The 23,006-nt window shown below is 37.6% G+C and overlaps 1 protein-coding gene across 2 annotated transcripts in view; it reads right to left on the bottom strand.

The window, feature by feature from the left end:
* FOXJ3 (forkhead box J3) overlaps window positions 1-23,006 on the bottom strand; it is a 96,781-nt gene that overhangs the window by 36,660 nt on the left and 37,115 nt on the right. For both annotated transcript variants that reach the window (XM_037032471.1, XM_037032472.1), the window contains exon 5: window positions 4,463-4,546. In XM_037032471.1, the coding sequence (XP_036888366.1) occupies window positions 4,463-4,546 (84 nt within the window). The remainder of the gene's footprint in view (window positions 1-4,462; window positions 4,547-23,006) is intronic.

Raw genomic sequence — 23,006 nt, 5'->3', positions numbered from 1 at the left:
GAACTCAAATCACTACAATTATCTTTTCCTTTCTCAAAAGAAATGTCTCCTGGGATAGATACAAAATCTCCCTTTAACACAACAGTTCTCAAACTTTTAACATAATAGGTTCTCAAACTTTTTGATTGCAAGACCAAAAAGTTTACACTTCACATTGTTTATATGAGTTGTACCTACTGATATTTACCTTTTAGAACTTAAAACTGAAAATTTTTATTAATTTACTTAAAATCAACAATAACAAATACACTGCATATTAAATAAATATTGTTTTGTGTGAAAATAATAGTCTCCAAAACAAAAAAAACTTGGAAGAATAGAATTGCTTTATAGTTTTTAAAAACTGCTTTAATATTTGGCTGAATAGAAAACTATTAGATTCTCATATCTGCCTCCACATTTGATCTATAATAAAATCACAGGTCATATAACCTCTGGAAAATTAGTAAGTAAAAAAGTCATGGAACATCTTGGTATTATTATGAACAAAGCTTTGACCTTGTGGACCTCCTAAAAGGGCCTCACACATTGAGAATCACTTTAGCAGAACAGGTTCCTATAAGCAATGAATAACATTATAAAATAACCAAGACAGAAGTTTTAAGTTTTTTTTAAAAGGGAGAGGAAATCATAGAATGAACAAAGAAAAGAGCTCATTCTCTCAAAGCAGTTCTTTGACAAAGAACTGCCTATGGCCCAAGTTCCCTTTCTTCTGTTCTTTGACATCAGTTCCCTTGAAATAGTATAAGTGCTTGCCAGTCCTAAAAGAAAAAAAATATCGATCTAATTTTGCTTTTTCCTACCCTAAGTAGCTTCCAGTGGCTAGAGCACTTTTCATTAATAAAAAAGCAACACAGCCTTTGGTTGAACTGAACAGACAATGACGAATTAAAAAGCAAAATGCAAAAGGTTAAGATTCTGGTCAAGATAGAAGAGTAGGTAAATGTGGTACTCATATCCTCTCACAACCACATCAAAATTGTAATTAAACTACAGAACCACCATCATTCAGAACGGCTTGAAATCTAGCTGAACAGAAGTCCCACAGCTAAGGACATAAAGAAACAGCCACATCAAGATGGGTAGGAGGGGCAGAGAAGCCAAACAGGCTGGTCCCACACTCACATGTGACTACAGAGCTCCTCCCTGAGGAACAACGGGCCCCAGCTCCACACCAGGTCCCTCCACCAAGGGTTCCAGTGCCAAGAAGTCCCTATAATTTCTGGCTGGGAAAACCAGCTCAAATTGTGGCTCAGTGAAATGGAGGACTTCTGGAGTGCCAATCATTCCTTTTAAAGGGCCCACACATGAACTTACTCAAACTCACTCTGAGCTCCAGAGCTGGGGCAGCAGAGCTCGAAAGGCACCATGGGCATTTAGAGAGGAACTGAATTATCCAGCATTAAGGCAAAGGCTAGAAGGGCAGCTTCCCTACAGACAAAAGAACTGGCAGAGCCCTGTGTTCCTTTGATGAGCTTCCCACAGGAGACTCAGCAGGTGCGTACCGTATCTGAGTCTCCATCAACCTGACCAACACTGTTTGTGCCACCATGGTGATTCTAAGGCCATACCCAAATCCTTTCCAGTAGCTTATTCATATGAATGGCCTGTCTTGGCTCATGCTCTCAATTTTCCTAAAATCTCTCAAACCTTAAATAAGAAGTATCTTGCCAGAGCATGCCCCATACCTCTCGCTAAGTGGCCCCAGGCCCAGCACTAGGGACAGCCAGCAAGCTGCAAGCCTCAGTTCATAGCCTGGCTTCTCCTTAGCACCTCCAAGCCCACAACAAGCAGCAGCCATCTACAGATTGCTCTGTAGGTCATGCGGGGTGGCCCTGGACAGAGCAAAGAGTCAGCTGATCTTGGCCCACACCTCCCAGGAGGCCCTAAAGCTAGCACACCTGGTGGACAGCTTCAGGCCACACCAGAGCACCATCCGATTGCCTTCACCAGCAACACACTCAAGAGGCAGACTCATTTGGCATCAGAGCCCATTCAAAGCAAATCCTGCTCTATGGTCTTGGCCTCTGCATAGCATCTCATCTGCTGTAGATAAGGCCAGTCCTAGCAGCAGATCAACCTGGGGGTAAACCCCTCCCATGACATAGTAACAGCAATCAAGGCTCAACTCCAACAGGAGGGTACACAAAGCCCACATGGGGAACACACCTGGCGTGCCCAGCTAGGTGACTGGGGAGGCTATGCCACTGGGCCCTAACGAACACCTAGTACATAGGCCACTCTTCCAGGCCTGGGAGATACAGTAGCTCTACCTAATAGATAGAAACAAACACAGGGAGGCAGCCAAAATGAGGAGACAAAGAAACATATCCCAAATGAAAGAATACAACAAAACTCCAGAAAGAAAGAAATAAAATGGAGACAATCTATCAGATTCAGAGTTCAAAACACTGATTATAAGGATGCTCAATGAACTTACAGGATGAGTCAATGAACTTAGCATAAAATTCAACAAAGAGACAGGAAACATAAAATGGAGATAAAAAACATAAAGAACCAGTCAGAAATAAAGAATAAAATACCTGAAATGAGAATTCATTACAAGGAATCAACAGTAGAGTGGAGGAAGCAGAGGGCAAAATCAGCAATTTGGAAGATAAAAAAGCTGAAAAACACCTAATCTGAACAGCAGAAAGGAAAAAGAATCAATAAAAATGAAGATAGTGTAACGAGCCTCTGGGACAACTTCAAGTGAACAAGCATTTGTATCATGGGGGTAACAGAAAAGAGAAGAGACAGAGCAAGGAATCAAAAACCTATTTGAAAAAAATAATGACATAAAACTTGCCTAACCTGGTGAAGGAAAAAGACATACTAGTCCAGAAAGTGCAGAGAATCCCAAACAAGATAAACTCAAAGTGGCCCACACCATGTCACATCATAATTAAAATGCTACAGACAAATAAAGAATCTTAAAAAGCAACAGGAGAAAAAGCAGTCAGTCACTTACAAAGGAGCTCCCATTAGACTATCAGCTAATATTATTTCAACAGAAACTTTGCAAGCTAGAAGGGACTAGCAAGCAATATTCAAAGTGATGAAAACCAAGAACCTACAACCAAGATTACTCTACCAAGAAAGCTATCATTTAGCATCAAAGGTCAGATAAAGAGTTTCCCAGATGAGAAAAAGCCAAAGGAGTTCACCACCACCAAACTAATATAAGAAATGTTAAAGGGTTTTTTTAAGAAGGAGAAAAATAAAAATATGAATAATAAAATGGAAATAAATATATACCTATCAACAATTACTTTGAATTCAAATGGGTTAAATGCTCCAATCAAAAAATATATGGTGCTAAATGGATAAAACAAGACCCCTACATATGCTGTCTACAAGAGACTCACCTCCGATTAAAAGATGCACACAGACTGAAAAAAAGGGATAGAAAAATTATTTCATTAAAAAAAAAAAAACTAGGGGAGTAGTATTCATTCCAGAAAAAAATAGACTTTACAACAAAAGCTATAGCAAAAGACAAAGAAGAACCCAGCAATTCCACTTCTGGGTATTTATCCAAAGAAACCTAAAACTTTAAATCAAAACAACATATACATTCATATGTTCAGTGCAGCATTTTTTATAACAACCAAGATATGAAAGAAACATTAACGGGATCACAGCACACACACTTCAGAGATTTCTACAAATTGTGAGAAAGCCTATTAAAAACATGATAAAAATTCTGCAAGAATGCAAATGAATAAATGAGGCTAAGCTTCATGATATAGTTAGCATTTAAAATGGAATAGTAGGTTAGAATGTGGGTGTGTGTTGAGTGTGTGTGAGCTGAGACGCTGGAAATGTACAATGAGAAAGCCAAAAGGTAAAGTTAGTGTCTGGTGACGGCCTAAGTGCTGACTAAACTTGTCACGATTAAACAACTTCAGATACCAACTAGAGATCCTTTATCTCCTTCATTCTTGCAAATTAATTTTTAACCAAGTAAGAATTATCTCACAAACACTTAAGAGATTTTGTGCATAAAATAATTATTACGTGGTTGGAAGCAGAAAAAGCATTTTAAAGACAGTCAGGAGAATTCAATGTAATTAGAGTATAAGCAGTGAAAGGGAACAGTTTTGTTAACTAAAACCAGTCTTCAATGTTGTAGATGCCAGAGGAAAGAGTTCAAAATTAAAATTTAAGAGACCTGGATTCAAGTCTCAGACAATAGCTGTGCCTAAATTACAGAAAAAACAAAAACAAACAAACAACAACAACAAAAAACACCTTTTACTTCATTCCTAAAAATCCCACCTCACTCAGAGATGTTAAGATGAAATAACAAATCTGAAAGTCCTTCAAAAAAAACAAATAATGCTATACAGATTAACACACTGCCTTCATCATGGTTATACTCACTATATTGGAAATGAACTTTTAAAATCTGTATTTCTGACATAATAACACTGTCACAAACTAAATAAAGAGCTTTTACCCGTTCGACAGATCGTGCCCTCTTCTTTGGCCGAGTAGGCAGCACATCTTCCTTCGGATTGGTGTCTATTGCCCAATAAGATCCCTAAAGGTAAAGAAATAAATTACATTAACAGTATATCACAGCAACTCTGTAACATTAAAATGGATTGCTACAATCCTCTGCTTCAGAAGCAAACATTTTGCAGATACAACAAATGTAACATGAGAGAAAGACTAGTTTTAAACTGAGAAAAGTCAAGTTCATATGAGAAAGAAAGTCCACTTATAACTAGATTGTTAAAGACAAAAAAATCATAAACTAAGGAAGCCAAGTTCAAGAACTTCTGCCACAAAGAGAAATGATCAACTGAACACATTTTAAAATATATGCTAACTTTTCATTGAACACATATAAAACTACAACAGCATATGACATTCAAGACTAACAGAATTTTATGTATAAAGATACTGTAATTTCTGCACCCTGAGACCCATAAATCCAAATGGTAAGTGAAATAATTTATAAAGACAAACTGAACACATTTTATGAGTAAGTGTATCCCAGGAAGCAATGGTCTGCACATAAATCTTACTTTAAAGATTCTATTTATTTTTAGAGAAAGGGGAAGGGAGGGAGAGAAACATTAATGTGTGGTTTCTTTTCACATACCCCCTACTGGGGACTTGGCCCACAACCTAGGCATGATCCCTGACTGGGAATTGAACCCAGCGACCCTTTGGTTTGCAGGCGGGCACTCAATCCACTGAGCAACATCAGCCAGGAAATCTTACTTTTTTTTTTTTTTTTAAAGATTTTATTTATTTTTATTTATCTTTAGAGGGGAAGGAGAGAGGGAGAGAAACATCAATGTATGGTTGCCTTTCGTGCATCCCCTGCTGGGAGTTGGCCTGCAGGGAACTGGCCTGCAACCCAGGCATGTGCCCTGACTGGGAATCGAACCGCGATCCTCTGGTTCGCAGGCCCGAGCTCAATCCACTGAGCTACACCAGCCAGGGCCCGGAAATCTTACTTTTTGATATAAGTTCTCAAACCCACTCTTTCAAAAATACATATGAGCACTGTGTTCCAGGCACTCAGAAATTGTGACTGCCTGAAGAAATATTTTGAAAGGCATAGATCATAAAGTTTCTTATACATAAAGTTTCATTATACAGATGAGGAGACCAAAGCTCAGAGATGAAAGTGGTTTGCTCATCCAAGGATATGAGAGCAGGACCTGAATCAAGGTCTTAGTTCCTTTCTTCCTCAGTTATCCTGTCTACACACACACACGCATACACATGCACAGGAGGGTAAGAAAGGAAGGGAGGGTAAGACAGGAAAGAGAGAGTAAAGAAGGAAAGAAGGGAGGGAGGAAGATACGCATTTCAGAAACAGAAATACAATGCATGCCCTGGTTATACAATAATCTCAGTGACAGTATTAAGGTTCAGTCTTTGCCTCATTATTTCATTAATCTTTCCAGTCTACTTTTTCAGGCAATATTTGTCCATGAGCTCTCATCTACCAATCCTCACACTTTGTGCCTAAGGTGAATTATTTGCTCGTTGTTCCTTAAACATGCCATGTTCTTTTGTACATCTGTGTCTGTTCTACATGCTGATATCATCACCTGTAATAGCCACCCTATGATCCACTGCCTGTAATATGCCCTCTGACAAACTCATATTCCGCCTTCAAAATCTAGCTCAGAAGTTATCTAAAAGAATTCATCATTCTCTCTTGCAAGATCTCTATACTTTCTACACATTTAGACCATGGACGGCACTTAACATTACTTAAAGGTCTGTATCTCTTCTAGGCTACAACTTCCTTAAGGGTAGAAATTAATTTCTGTATTACTGTGACAGGCACAATGTCAGACACAAAACAAGTACTCAATAAACATTTGTTGAAAAGAAAAAAACAGTTGTTGAACAAACTGTGCCAAGAATATCAGAGTATGATGCCAGGCCTTCCCAGATCCTAATCTATTCGGGTATCTGAACTTCCACCCACCCACTACAGGGGCCTTCTTCCACGTTATCTGTTCAAAGTAGTCACTGCATGGCAGCTGATGAGTCTACCAGCCTTATGCAAACTTGTCAAAACGAGGTAAAATATAGATGCTAAAGAAATCTAGCAGTCAAAGTGAAAACAATGGTCATGCATAAGCTCAGCTATCAGTTTCAACATTAAGTAGGAAAAAGTTTTATGCCGGTTTTTATAAAAGTTGAAAATAAAACATAAAGAAAAATAACAAAACTCAACTGACAATAGCTTACAAACCACTGTACGTGAAAATGATAGCAAACTCAAATTTTCTGTATCTTATATACAATATATATTATATTTAGTATATTCAAATATTCCTGGGTTTGAAGATAAATATACTAAAATGATCAAGATCTCTGGAGTGGAACTAATTTTCAACTGTCAGGCATAAAACTAAAATATCTATCTGTAAATATTGATTCTTGGTTTACAATTTCTAAAATGTTCTGTTTTATTATTACTTCTGGTTCTTTTTCTTATATATTACTATAAAAAAGGCAATAGTAATTCCAGATTTCATGTACATATTTAATAGATTCTAGCATTTTATTACTTCTGTTTCTTATACTTACATGTTCAAAATGCAATACTTTTGAAATTTTTGATGTCTCAGAATTTTGTTGAAAAATGGCCATCTCTGGTACATAATTGCAAAAAAATATTTCATATCTGGCTTATAAACACCAAATAGAATGATGAGCCAAATTAATTTTTCCATTTCTCATAGCATCTATTTCCTTGCAAGCACTTCTGTACACATGTCAGACTTCAAGATTTGTCCACTTATGAATAATCATTTCAAGTCATTTTTGGTGCACAAACATCACAAAAAATGAAAATGTGATGATTCTAGTCACAAAATACTGCATGATGAAGACCTTGCTACATCACTAAAAGGATGAAAATAGCACATTTTTTCCTTAGAAAGAAATCATTAACTCAATATTACTTTGGTTTGGGGAAATTAATGTAGGATGTCACTGACTCAATTTAACCAACATAATTAGAGTCTAGAGCACTGCTATCTATCTTTATTTTCATCTTCTGATTTTACTGAAAATAGTACACAATTTTCCAGTCAATTTTCATTTCTTTATCATTAAAAGCAGGAAAAAAATGTAAACTCTCAATTACGTTGAATGAAAGCTAAAAAAAAAAAAAGACTTAAGAAAGCATCTATATAAATTTATTATGCCTTCTTGAAAGATGTAATATCATGAAAAGAAAACCGATTATGTAGAATCTAATGAAAAAACTGAACTACCAAGAAAATTATAGACAGACTCACAGACAGCAGGACAGCTTGGGGCGGGGGGGATAGTTGGAGGATGGAGAGAGAGAGCAAAAAAGAGAAGGTACTCACGGATGATAGGATGGTGATTATGTGAGGAAGGCAGGTGGGTAGAGGTGGAAGAGGGTACGGGGAAATAAATAGTAATAAAAACATACAATTAAAAAAAGAAAGCCAGGGACCTCTGGCCAAGATGGAGGCATAGATGGAAATACTGAACCTCGTCGCACAACCAAATTTAAGGACAACAAAGATTTAGAAACAAAAACACAACCAAAACAGACAGAAAATTGAACTGTACCAAAGTCCTAAAACAACGAACCATTGAACCAGACCAGTAAGAGGGGTGGAGTCGGCCGGCAGTAGACAGGCATCCTGGCAGGAAAAGGCGGTAGTTAGTGGACCCAGGCAGGCGACAAAAACCCAGTAAGGCTCGCAAGGAGGCTGGATGACCTTGGTCACACATTCGCACACATATAAACAAGGCAAAAAAAAAAACGGACAGTGAGACAGACCATGCAACCCAGGGCCCCAGCACTAGGAAATAAAGTCTAAAAGCACCAATTGGAAAACCTTTTGGGGGTTGAGGTGCCAGGAGAGGCTCCCAGCCTCACAGGAGAGTTCGCTGGGGAGACCACAGGGTCCTAGAATATACACAAGCCCACCCACCTAGGAACCAGCACCAGAAGGGCCCAATTTGCTTGTGGGAAGCAGCAGAGGGGACCAAAATCTGACAGCGAGGGGAACAAGCGCCCTTGCTCCCTCTCTGACCCTGCCCCTACATACAGTGTCACAACCTAGCAATATGGGTTGCCCTACCCTGGTGAACCTAAGGCTCCGTCCCTCATACCTGCTGCATCCAGACCAAAAAATTACGGCTCGAACAAAAGAACAAATCAAAGCCCCAGAGCCAATACTTTTAAGCAATCAAGAGAGAGCTAACCTATCAGATGCACAGTTCAAAATACTGGTGATCAGGATGCTCACAGAATGGGTTGATTTTGGTCACAAATTAGATGAAAAAATGAAGGCTACACTAAGTGAAATGAAGGGAAATGCACAGGGAACCAATAGTGATGGGAAGAAAACTGGGACTCAAATCAATGGAGGGGACCAGAAGGAAGAAAGAAACAGTCAAACAGAAAAGAATGAAGAAACAAGAATTCAAAAAAATGAGGAGAGGCTTAGGAACCTCCAGGACATCTTTAAACGCTCCAACATCCAAATGATAGGGGTACCAGAAGAGGAAGAGGAACAGCAACAAGTGGAAAACTTAGTTGAACAAATAATGAAGGAGAACTTCCCCAATCTGGCAAAGGAAATAGACTTCCAGGAAGTCCAGGAAGCTCAGAGAATCCCAAAGAAGTTGGACCCAAGAAGGAACACACCAAGGCACATCATAATTACATTAGCCAAGATTAAAATGAAGGAGAGAATCCTAGAAGCAGCAAGAGATAAGGGGACAGTCACCTACAAAGGAGTACCCATCAGACTGTCAGCAGAATTCTCAAAAGAGACCTTACCAGGCAAGAAGGGGCTGGAAAGAAGTATTCCAACTCATGAAACCCAAAGACCTACATCCAAGATTGCTCTATCCAGCAAAGCTTTCATTTAGAATGGAAGGACAGATAAAGTGCTTCTCAGATAAGGTCAAGTTCAAGGAGTTCATCATCACCAAGCCCTTATTATATGAAATGTTAAAGGGACTTATCTAAGAAAAAGAAGATGAAAGTATGAACAGTGAAAGGACAGCAAACTCACAGTTATTAACAACCACACCTAAAACAAAAGCAAACCAAGAGGACAGCTAGATCAGGAGTGGAACCACAGAAATGGAGATCATATGGAGGGTTAGCAACAAGGGAGTGGGAGGAGGAGAAGGGGGAGAAGATACAGAGAATAAATAGCATAGGCAGTGGGGAGAAAATAGGGGGAGGGCAAGAATAGTGTGGGAAATGTAGAAGCTAAAGAACTTATGGCACATGAACATAAACTAAAGGGTGGGAATGTGGGTGGGAGGGGGTGTGCAGCGCGGAGGGGAATGAAGGGGGGAAATGGGGCAACTGTAATGGCATAATCAATAAAATATATTATAAAATAATAACTAAAACAATTTTAGTGAAGCTTACTATTAAAATAAAATTCAAGAACAAGCTATACTGGACATAACCTAAATACTATCTAACCCAACAACAGGGAAATCATCCAATGACACATGCGGAATTCTCCCAACTGCCTACAGGTCTCAAACTTGGGGCAGATACCAGAAAGGTAACAACCCTTCTCTTACTGACAGTTCACCAAGGGTTGACCATGAGCTAGTAGTCCAGTGCTAGCACTAGGAATACAAGTAAAAAGTCTCAGTCTGAGGGTCGTCAAAGAGACGAACAGAAATACCTGCACAGTTAAATCTCACCACCTTCATGTCCTATCACATTAATAGTTTTTGTCTCAAAATATCTACTCATTATTAATCTCTGCTTTTGTTATTTACCGTATTCAATTTTATTCAATTTTATAATTTAATGTTACCAAGGAAGCATAGATTACTACATTACAAATCTGCTATAGTATTTTTATAACTATTTTAATGTAACTGCTTATCTTTTTAATTCTGTATATTCTGGTTAGACTTCTAAGAACACTCTGAGAAGGGGTTCACAGGCTTCAACAGCACTGCCAAATGGAGCCATGGCACAAACAAGTGAGAAGGTCCGGTGCTGCCGTCTAACGCATGCAGAAGAGAGAAAGACAGTAAGAAAACCGTCCCCTTTAATACTCTAGGTGGCATGCTGATTTTAAGTTTTCTTGCAATTAATTCATAAATCCTGAAAATTTACTAAAAATGAATTATTATAATATCAAACAATTCAAAGTTCAAAGTCTTAAAAACCTTTACAGCATTTTTTAAAGTCTCAACAATCAAAACTAAATAACAGAGAAAGTAGTTGTGCTAATACACAATTTATAATCACTCTTACATAGCTTTACACAATGAAGAGTGGGCCAATGACTTTCAAGAAATCCTGATCTCTGAACCTAGTATATCATATGAAATTTTGTTTATAAATGATTTCTTCACTAGACCAGAAGTTTTAAGCATAGTGACATATTCATTTCTTATACCTCCACAGCCAAACTTGATACCTACCATAGTTATTAACAATAACTGTTTGCTAAACTTAATTCTGATGAATGTCATATTTGAAGACACGCTGAAGTTATTATTAAAGTAATTTAAAATATTAAAATATTCAGAACATCCAAAGCTATATGGGCCTATAGATACTATAGCTCTTATTTTTATATAGACCTCTATTTCTTTTTATATAAACCCCACGTTATTCCTTAAATTAAAAGAAATAAAGGATGGAGAGATATCCTGTGGTTCATGGCTTGGAAAATTTAATATTAAGATAGCAGGATACCCCAAATTGATCTATAGATTCAATGCAATTCCTGTCAAAATCCTAGTCATCTTTTTTTTAGGAACTGACAAGCTGATCTTAAAATATACATGCATATGACCTAGTATAGTCAAAACAATCTTTAAAAAGAACGAACTTGAAAGATTCACCCTTCCTGATTTTAAAATGTGCTACAAAGTAAAAGTAATTTGAATTGAGAATATAAAAATAAACTGTATATTTTGGGTCAATTGATTTTCCACAGACTATCAAGATAATACAAATGAGGAAAGAATAATCTTTTCAGCAAATGGTGCTGAAAACAAATGGAGAGTCACATGCAAACAAATAAAATCAAGCCCCCTTATACACACATATAAAAAATAAAATTAGCTCAAGTGGATCAAAACTCTAAATGTAAGGGCTAACATTCTTAGAAGAAAAGTAAGCGTAAAACTCCGTGACCTTGGATGAGGCAACGGTTTCTTAGATATGACACCAAAAGCACAAGAAACCAAAAGAAAACTGATAAATTCATCAACACACAAAACTTTTGTTTTGTTAATGGGCACTGTCAAGAAAGTGAAAATAAAACTCACACAATGGAAAGAAAATTTGAAAGTCATGTATGTGATAAAAAGCTAGTATCTAGAATATATAAAAAGAACCCTTACAACTCACTAATAAAAAGAGAACCTGGTTAAAAAAACGGACAAAGAATCTGAATAGACATTCCTGCAATGGAGATCAATGAAAGCCAATAGGGACATCAGGGCAACAGAAATCAAAACCACACTACAGTGAGGTAACACCTCCACACTCTAAGATGGCTACAAGTACAATCAAAAAGACAAAATAAAAAATGTTGGCAAGAATGTGAAACCCTAACAACTTTATAATTGTGAAATGGTGCTGCCACTTTGAAAAACAGTATGGCAGGTCCTCAAAAGTTTAAGCATATGATCTAGCAATTCTACTCTTAGAGAAATGAAAACACATCCAAGAGAAGTGGACAATTATGTCCTCGCAAAACTTGTACACAAATGATCATAGCAGCATTTTTCATAATAGCCAAAAGTAAAAAAAGCCAAATGCCCATCAAATGATGAACAGACGTAATTGTTACATATTTATACAATGGAATATCATTCAGTTATACTACAGCATGCTACAACATATATGACCCTGAAAACCTTACACTAAATCAAAGAAGCCAGACACAGAAAGCCATGTATCATATGATTCCATTTATATAAAATGTACAATATAGGCAAATCCATGGAGATGAAAAGTAAATTCGTAGTTGCCAAAAACTTGGGGGTTGGGGGAGTGACTTTAAAGGACAAAGCTCTTTCTGAGGTGACAAAATAAAAATGTCTTGGAATCTGATACTGGTAATGATTGCATGACTCTGCAAATACCCTAAAAACTATTGAATTATACACTTTTAAGTGGTAAATTTTATGGTATGTGAATTATATCTCAATAAAAATACTGTCCTAATTAAGAAAAAAACAGGAATCACAGAGCTCTAACCTAATGCAGTGGTAGGCCCAATATAGTCAAAAGTCATTTGCCACAAGGCAAACTCAGTGGTATTGCCCAGAAAGAACTCAGGTCTCCTGACTTCTGGTTGTTTACTTTGGACCACATCAGTATGTGATAAAAGTTCTAAATAGTCATTATTAATGTCACAGAAAGTCAAGCAGTTCACCTACTTGAAGAATAAGAATTCCAAAACCTCTCTCAGATTGAAAGTATGTCAGTTATGCTAAGAAGTGAAATAAATTTTTGAACCCTGATTACTGATCAAAAAAAAAGGTCTGAGTAAAATGAGGCAGTGACAATTTCTAGAACTCCTAAAAACCAGCTGTAACTTAAAGCAGCGAGAGAATTAATGCACAATTAGAAATGTTTATTTAAAAAGAACAAACTACTACTTCTTAGTTAACTAGAAAGAAACATCATTTAAAAACTTTTTAAATATATTTTATTGATTATACCATTACAGTTGTTCTAATTTCCCCCTTCATTCCCCTCCACCCTGCATACCCCCTCCCCCACCATTCCCCCCCTTTAGTTTATGTCCAAGTGTCTCAAGTTCTCTAAATTCTGTATTTCCCCTACTATTCTTGCCCTTCCCCCTGTCTATTTTCTACCTACCGTCTATGCTACTTATTCTCTGTACCTTCTTCCCCCTTCTCCTCCTCCCACTCCCCTGTTGCTAACCCTCCATGTGATCTCCATTTCTATGGTTCCACTCCTGATCTAGCTGTCCTCTTGGTTTGCTTTTGTTTTAGGTGTGGTTGTTAATAACTGTGAGTTTGCTGTCCTTTCACTGTTCATATTTTTTATCTTCTTTTTCTTAGATAAGCCCCTTTAACATTTCATATAATAAGGGCTTGGTGATGATGAACTCCTTGAACTTGACCTTATCTGAGAAGCACTTTATCTGTCCTTCCATTCTAAATGAAAGCTTTGCTGGATAGAGCTATCTTGGATGTAGGTCTTTGGGTTTCATGAGTTGGAATACTTCTTTCCAGCCCCTTCTTGCCTGGTAAGGTCTCTTTTGAGAATTCTGCTGACAGTCTGATGGGTACTCCTTTGTAGGTGACTGTCCCCTTATCTCTTGCTGCTTCTAGGATTCTCTCCTTCATTTTAATCTTGGCTAATGTAATTATGATGTGCCTTGGTGTGTTCCTTCTTGGGTCCAACTTCTTTGGGATTCTCTGAGCTTCCTGGACTTCCTGGAAGTCTATTTCCTTTGCCAGATTGGGGAAGTTCTCCTTCATTATTTGTTCAACTAAGTTTTCCACTTGTTGCTGTTCCTCTTCCTCTTCTGGTACCCCTATCATTTGGATGTTGGAGCGTTTAAAGATGTCCTGGAGGTTCCTAAGCCTCTCCTCATTTTTTTGAATTCTTGTTTCTTCATTCTTTTCTGTTTGACTGTTTCTTTCTTCCTTCTAGTCCACTCCCTTCATTTGAGTCCCAGTTTCTTTTCCATCACTATTGGTTTCCTGTGCATTTCCCTTCATTTCAATTAGTTTAGCCTTCATTTGTTCCTCTAATTTGTGGCTAAAATCGACCAGTTCTGTGAGCATCCTGATCACCAGTATTTTGAACTGTGGATCTGACAGGTTGGCTATTTCTCAGTCACTTAGAGTTATCAGCTCCGGGGCTTTGAGTTCTTCTTGAGCCATATTTTGGTCTGTTTGCACCTGTTACATATGAGGAGCGGAGCCCTAGGTGTTCACCAGGACAGGGCAACTCAGTCACTGGGTTGTGACGCTATATGTAGAGGTGGGGTCAGAGAGGGTCAATGGTGGTCCCCTGTGCTGCTTCCTGCCACTGGGGCCTTTGTGGTCTGTCTCATTGCTCGCTCCTTCACTGGTTTATCTGCACGCGCGAATGTGTGACCTCGACCAGCCTACCGCCTTGCACCCTCACTGGGTCCGCCCATTGCTACCCCACACCTGGGATCTGTCCACAGCTGCCTACATGCCTGGGTCAGGGGATCTTTCCTGCCCCACCCCAATCCACTGCTGGCTCTGCCCCTCTTACCAGTCTGGTTGAACAGTTTGTTGTTGTCAGACTTCCATATAGTTCAATTTTCTGTGTTTTGGCTGAATTTTTGTTACTGAAACTTTGTTGACTTTAAACTTGGTTGTGAGAGGAGGCACAGTGTTTCCACCTATGCCTCCATCTTGGCAGAAGTCTTATTCTTATGATAAACATTAAGTATCTACAATGTATATCAGATACCATGAAAATGTCACAGACCCAATCCTTGCCAACAAAAACTCAGTTGAGTGGAACAGATCAAAATACAAGTAGTACATCATTCAGGAGCATTAATAGTTTTATGGTCAAAGAGCTACAGTAATTTTGAAAAAGGGAGAGAAAAAAAGAGAGAGCAAGAAAAGAGGGAGAGAAGGAAGAAAAAGGAAGGTTACCTCCTGTTTTCAGAGTAATGCTGACACCTGAGCTGGGCATCCAAGGATGAATAAGACGGAAAGAAAGACTGTTTTAGATACAATGAAGAGTATGAGCAAAAATATGAAGATATACAACTGCCATCATAAAAAAAGATAAATAATGGAATATAACTGGAATACAAAGTTTAGAGGCACAAGACAGAGGGCTGGAGTTGAAACTGTGGTAGTTTTACTTGTGTGCCAAGCACCAACATAGAAAATGGAGCAATGGTAAGCGGACATCAGTGAGAGAAAGGAGAACAGCAGAGGTGACAAACTAATCCAAGTCACTTGTCATTAAAATAATTGTATTTTTTAAATTTCATTCCTTCTAATTACTTTGTTTTCACATAAAAACTCAAGATCTCAAAACATCAATGATGAAGAATTAGATGAAGGACTGAATTAGCTTCATGGGGTTCCTAACCCCTATATAGATCAAGACATTATCTTCTTATTATAAAAACCCACAGGGAAGCCCTGACAGGTATGGATCAATTGGTTGGAGCATAATCCCATCAACTGAAAGGTCATGACATTTGATGCCCGGTCAAGGTACATGCCCAGGTTGAGGGTTCAGTTCCTGGGTGGGGCGATCCAAGAGGCAACTGATCACTTTTTCTCTCTCACACGGATGTTTCTCTCCCTCTTTCTCTTTTGCCCTTCCCCTCTCTTTAAAAATCAATAAGCATGCCATGGCTGGGGTGGCTCAGTGGATTGAGAGCCAGCCTGGGAATCAAAGGGCTGCTGGTTCGATTCCCAGTAAGGGCACATAGCTGGGTAGTGGGCCAGGTCCCCAGTAGGCGGGGTGCAAAACAACAATAAGTTGATATTTCTGTCCCTCTCTTTCTTCCTCCCTTCCCCCATCTCTAAAAATAAATAAATAAAATATTAAAAATAAAAATCTGTAAGCATGCTCTTGGGTGAGGATTAATGTTAAAAAAAAAAAAAGCCCATAGTGAAGGAGAGGTGCACTGTGGCATATCTTATGTCCAGGAATGGGCTGCAAATAATACAGAAGTCCTGATGATGTAGCATCAGAGCAACTGGTTGAACACATTTTATTAATTATCTCTTAACATACGCAAAAAGATGAAATTGAAACTCTAGAATTAAAAAGTAGTTAAGTGGTATGAAGTGGGAGGTGTGAAGTGAAAAGTGGTACAATATTTCCTCCACATAGACTTTGACAGCTTGGTAGTATATACCTTTAAGCTCTCGAATGACTACTAAAAACCTTAAGAAAAAGAGCATTCTTAGGAAGTCACTAGATGAAAGAGAAAACTGTCTAGTATTGGGTTAACACCAAAGGCTGTAGAAATGAAGCAACACAGGAACAAAAGAAAAAGAGCAATCATACCAATAATCATATTAAATACAGACTAAGAACTCCAATTGGATTGCAAAGGCTGTTACACTGAATTTAAAAAGAAGCAAGAGCCAATGATTACATGCTGTTTATAACAGATACACTTTGAATACATAGACATTTACAGACTAGAAGCAAAATACTAGGGAAAAATGTATCAAACTTGCACAGGAAAGCTGTGGTGGCTATATTAGTATCAAAGTAAGCTTCAAGACAGTATTTTAAGAAATTAGTAACATTTTATAAAAATAAAGAATAATTCAACAGGGAAAATAAATGCACTATCCATTAACATTAATTTGAAATGAATCACAGACCTAAATGTCCAATAAAATAAAACTTAAAAACCTACAAAGGAGAAAAGAAGAGAAAATATTTGACTTTGGTTGATTTCCCAGATAAAACACAAAAGTCACTAATTACTAATTAAAAATGGATATTAGAGCCCTGGCTGGCGTAGCTCAGTGGATTGAGCACAGGCCTGTGAACCAGACGATCACGGTTCAATTCCCAGTCAGGGCACATGCCTGGGTTGCAGGCCGGTTCCTTGCAGGCTAACTCCCAGCAGGGGACGCACAAAAGGCAACCATACATTGATGTTTCTCTCCCTCTCTCCTTCCCCTTTAAAAATAAATAAATTAATTAAAATTGTAAAAAAAGGATATTAGCCTTCAAAATACAAAACGCCTACTGTTCTTCAGACACCATAACGAAAACAAAAAAGTCTGAAAAAATATTTACACAATATAATTCTAAGAAAATATATAACCAGATATGTAAAAAAAAAATTTTAATTTAATTTAATTACAATAACCTCTTACAACTCAGTAATAATGGCAACCAAATTTTAAAAGGAAAAAGAAAAGCAAAGACTTTAAAAGAACCTTCAGGAGAGAGGATAAACAAATGACCAGTAAGCACATGAAAAACGTTCAATATCAGTGGTCATCAGAAGATTAAAAATAAAACTATAATGAAATACTACTTCATAACCACTAAAAACGCAGGTAACAGTAACTTTTGACCAGGATGTGGAACAACTAAAAAACCCTCATGCATTGCTACTGGGAATGTAAAATATACAAACACATTGCAAAAAAGTCCCACAGTTTCTTATCATCTTTCATTGACCCTTGACAAAGCAATTATTCTATTATTCAAAAGAAGTGAAAGAATATGTCCATACACAACCTGTACAAGAGCTTCTTACCAACTTGTTCCTAACAACCCAAAACTAAAAATAATCCAAATATTCACCAACAAATAAATGGATAAAAAAGATTGTGGTGTATTTATACAATGGAATACTACTTAGCAATATTAAGAAACAAACAAGTGATATATGTAATCACATCTTACTGAGTGAAACAAGCAAGATGTTAAATAGAATACACGACAAATAATTCCCACTTAGGTGAAGAGTTTGATTATGTGAAGTTTATATGAACTAATCTACTACGGAAAAAATCTACTATGGACTTTAACATCACTATCTAAAATGAGAGCCTGACTATATAATTGTTTGAAGGATTGAGATAATGCATGTAAAATAACTACCTAATCTGTAAAGTAATATACAAATGTAAACATTATTAATTCATATCAACAATTTTGGTACAGGAAGTTAATGTCCTACTGAGGAAAAAGACTACAATGTCTTAGTCTGTAAAATCCCCCCAAAATCATAACTAGGAATGTACAGCTTTGAATACATATTTTAAAAATGAGTCAGCTGCCAACTTCAAGATACCCTAAAACAAAGACTAATTATAGAAGGGAAAAAAAGGGACACCAAATTGAAAACTAGGTGGCATTCTTAAATAGAAGTGACTAAACAAACAATACAAATAATTCAAAAACTTCAGGAAAATTAAGGTGATCAAAATATAGAAAATGCACCAGAATTAAAGGTGCACTGAAAGCCAACACTGGCCTTAAATGCCTCTATTTTCATCATCACAAAGTATTTATCACTTCAAATAAAGTACATTTTAATTATTCCAAAAATTTACTTCCGATAGAAATTTTACATCAACACAAAATACTCTGCTCCATCATCCTCCATGACTTTTAACAGTCCTCAGATTAAAAACAGGCTGGTGAAAATGCCATTATTTGATTAAATATAAGTAAACCCAAGAAGCTAATGTTAATTTCACATTCCTAGGGAAAGCAGTCCCTATCATAAATAACCTAACATTCCAAATAACTAAACCCCAACATTTTATGTTTTAACTAGCCCTACTTCGAAGTATGTATGCACACTGGTAAAGTGAGTCGTCATAGACTACTCTCTGCTCTTCTTAGCTTTCAATTCATACCATGTCAGAAGTCGCAGGCATACTGCTGGATCCCTTTTTCCTGATTTCTTTGGTTTCATACCATGTCTCAAATGTGTTTTTGGTCTCCCAGTTTAGATGGATTTGGCAATCCAGTTTAAACATTTTTTTTTCTTATTTTTACCCTCCAACATCTTAGGATGCTGTCCTAGTAGATGCCCATAGCTCCAAGGCACAGTATTTGCATGCACCATAGATAGAGTGTACTTTCCAGTTTCAGTCTTGGTTTATACCTGTTGCCTAAGCATAATTAAAAATAAATGGCACTCGTCTTTATTCCCAGAAGTTTCTCGTTAGAACAGAAGGTTAAGTAGTCACTCAGACTACAAAAACTGGCTATGAGCCAGTCAAATATATAGGGGGTATTCAAAGGCAGGCAACTCGGCTGGCTAGCTAGCTGAATGTATGAGAAAAAAACTATTCCAATGCCAGCTCAGGTTCATGGAACATTCCTGGTTTTTCATTACTTTTAAATACATTATCAAGTAGCTTAAGCTAAGTATTAGATCATTAAGAAATTTACTTCTTAATCAATGGATTAAAAATATGTAACTAGCATGTTGATTATAGTATATCAAGTGGGTCCTCTAAATGTTAAAAGTAGTATATTCTAATAAGTAATTAATAATTGTCCATATCTTGTTTTTAAATCATTACTGCCGTAACAGAATCATTTCAGAGATTTTTTTTAAAATGGAGATAAAGACGTTTGACTAGATGACAAATGACTTCCAACAGCTCATCTACGTTTAATATAATTCACAAAGCAATTCAGTATGACCACTATGTTAATAGTTTAAGCTAATTCAACATTCTTTTGTCTTTTAGTATATGTCAAATTATTGAGTATAAGCTTAATTATTGAGTATAAGCTTAAAAGAAAAGAGTTCGATGATCAAGTGAACTTATGACTGGCAACAACCCACACGTTCTTCAAAAGGTGATCAGTGCAGTAAACCCATACAATGAGCTACATGAAATAAAATGTAACTGCTGATACAACAACATGGATGGATCTCAAATGCACTGTGCTAAGTAAAAGAAGCCTGACTCAAAAGGCCGCCTACTGTATGAGTCCCATTTATGTAAATTTTGGGAAAAGCAAAATTATAGGGACAAGAAGACAAATCAGTACTCGCGGACAGGGCCCGGGGGTTTGAGCGAGGTGCTGAGTACCAAGGAACAGTACTGTCCTACATCCTGATCGTGGTGACGGTCACACTGTGTGGACTTGTCAAAACCACTAGAATTATATACCAAAGAGTGAATTTTGCTATATAATTTTTTAAATTAATTTTAGGGAGGAATATGATTTTTTATAAGTGGTTTAGATCTAAGACAAAAAAGTGTCAATCACAACTGTTATCTCCCACTCTTACTTAAGAAGGGAACAGAGAACACTGCGAGTTCGAATAAAAGGCAGCTCTGAACTGCTGTCAGGACTCTAGGCTGGCATTTCTTCGTTTGTGCAGTGCTCTCTCAGACTCAGACCCTTATCCCTACACAACTCAATCTTTCAAACCCTCTCCACATGCTTCTGCTAACCCTGGTGTGTCTAACACACTGTCTCACATTCATAATCCACCTTTGCCTTAACATGCACTCACTGGCATCAATCCTTCATTCACTCGTGGGCCTCATGTTAGTACTTACATTAATTCCCTCAATTTCTGCTTCTATCTCAACTTTGCTCTCACCGGTCCCTCAGCTAAACTGAACTTGATCACATCCTCTCCTCAACCTTCAAATGGGCCTTACCTGCCATAAGTTGGAAACACAAACGTTACTAATCTGAGTCATCTTTTTCGATGTATGGTTGCCTCTCGTGATCCCCCGCTGGGAACTGGCCTGCAACCCAGGCATGTGCCCAGACTGGGAATCGAACTGCAATCGTGTGGTTCGCAGGCCCGCGCTCAATCCACTGAGCTACACCAGCCAGGGCAATCTCAGTCATCTTTGCAGTGCTTTAGAAGAGGCAAACCCTAAAGCCTCCCCTAGGGACCCTACCAGTGTCTCTTTCACTCCGACAAATACGGTGTCCTTACTTCTGTCCAACCAAACTCCCGCTTATCTTTAAATTCCACTCATGTTTGGTTTTATACAAAAGCACAGATAAGAGGCAAACTACCTCCTCACAAAAATCGTGCATCTTAAACTAGACTAGTATTAAAATTACACTTTTATCTTCCTTCTTCAGGGTACATACCTATGATTCACTCGATACTGTTTATCATTTAATGTTACACCTTATGTTCTCTCAAACCTCTCCAGTTTTTCTATATCTTTTTATAAATAAAGTGACCCAAACAAGATATCAACAAATAATAGATAATTTACAAATAAATACAACACAATACTATCAATACCCCCAAAAAATACCCTTGGAAAAAAGAAATCAGTCAACTACGTTATGGTTCCTTATACTGTGAAAGGACAAGAACAGAAAAAAAACAGTCTCAGAACATCTGAAAGTCAATTCTCTAGCAGTGACTTTGTTGTGTCCGCACAAACCAGGAGAGCCAATTGGCTATACTGTGAAGCTACACTTCACAGCCACTGAACCTTTACAACCGCCCCATCCTCAGACAAGAAAAATTTACACCCCTCTCCCCCAATAAACCTCTTTCTTTTATGAACTCACTGCAGTTACCCTTCCCAGGACAGGCAGGCAGCCTTGATAGTGTCTTAAACTTCTTAGCTATCAGTTTTATTAGAGGCCATCACTGTTAATTAATTGTTAACCATATTTCCCAAAATATTAGGAAACAAGGTTGAGAAAAGATTAAGTGGAAAGCAAAGAAAGAGAACTCTATATTCTTAAACTAAATTTAGCTGATAGGATTTGTTTTTCATAACGTGAGCAAAATAGTTACCTTTCTTTAAGTAACAGACATGTGTGAATTGCAGAAGACTTAAAAAAAACAGATTTAAAAAACAGACAAAAATACAGAAAGTAAAGCTAAAAAGAGGAGACAAAAGCCAGGAATTTTAAAAAAATGGAGATAGACTATAGTATGAAGACACAGGGTTAAAAATCAAAGAAAGAAGAAACCTGTCCCCCCGAAAGCAGCAGTTACCGATGCAAGATATAACTTCCTTTTGTTTCTTTAAAAAAAAAAAAGTAGCTGTTTGGAGTTAGTTTCAAGGAACAGAGGAAAATGGATTTCAGCCCATCAACATACATGAGAGGGTATCAAATATTAAGAGCTTTTATGACAATGACTTCTAGCAAATGAAGGATTGAGTCAGAAATAAACAGCCATATGAAAATATCTGTAATTCAACAATACCCTTCAGGCTTAGGCTGGCCTTCATACCGCTCTGGTAATACAGTGAAGGGGAAGCTATACCATAAAAAAAACAGCAAAGACAACGCTGTACAAGCTACTTCTCTACCTCTACTTCTCGACCCATCTGTGTCACGGCAGTAGCCAGCCAAATCCTAAGGGGTAAGAGTCCACCCCATACCCAGAGACCAAAACTACTCCCACCCCACCTTGGCTCAATGGTTTTCTCCCACTGTGGTGAGGGTGGTTTTGGAAAAGCTCCTCAAATGCCAGGAAACACTGTAATACAAAAAGAAAAAACAATTCATAAGTACCAAAACTTAACTAACATTTTGGCCTCCCTCTCAAGGAAAATGGTATAGCGGAAAAAGCACTAGTCTAGGAGCCAAGAAACCAAGTGTACTGAGTTCCTTCAGCATTCAAGGGCATTCGCTACACTCCAGGTGACTTGGAGGGAGGATAGCCTCTTTCAGCTAAGGGTTATTACTAAAGCAGCAGAATATGAGCCAAAAGCTGCTGGTGGCTATCCCTGAAAATTTAGCCAACAGAAAACTGAGGGATGTGAAGAGAAATTCCTGACAAGAAAACTTAAGAACCAGGGTCTGGTTCTTACTGTAAATATTTTCTCCCTTAAGTTGATCTACAATGGGTTTGTATGACTTGCAAGTAAGTCAGGCCAATATACTTGGGTTCTAGCTCTACAATGAACATGGCCGAGCCACATTTAATGGCCTTAGTTTCCTCTTCTATAAAATGGGCTATATCTAAGGCTTTCAAGACTTTAAGCAATGGTACTTTTTTAAACAAAAATTTTATTGTGGTATTAAAAACTAAAGTGAC

Source organism: Sturnira hondurensis, unplaced genomic scaffold, assembly GCF_014824575.4.
Source record: "Sturnira hondurensis isolate 20B ecotype Veracruz unplaced genomic scaffold, ASM1482457v3 Scaffold0021490, whole genome shotgun sequence".
Taxonomy (NCBI): Eukaryota; Metazoa; Chordata; class Mammalia; order Chiroptera; family Phyllostomidae; genus Sturnira; species Sturnira hondurensis.
Note: the sequence above shows the minus strand (reverse complement) of the source record. Positions and strands in the feature narration are given on the sequence as shown.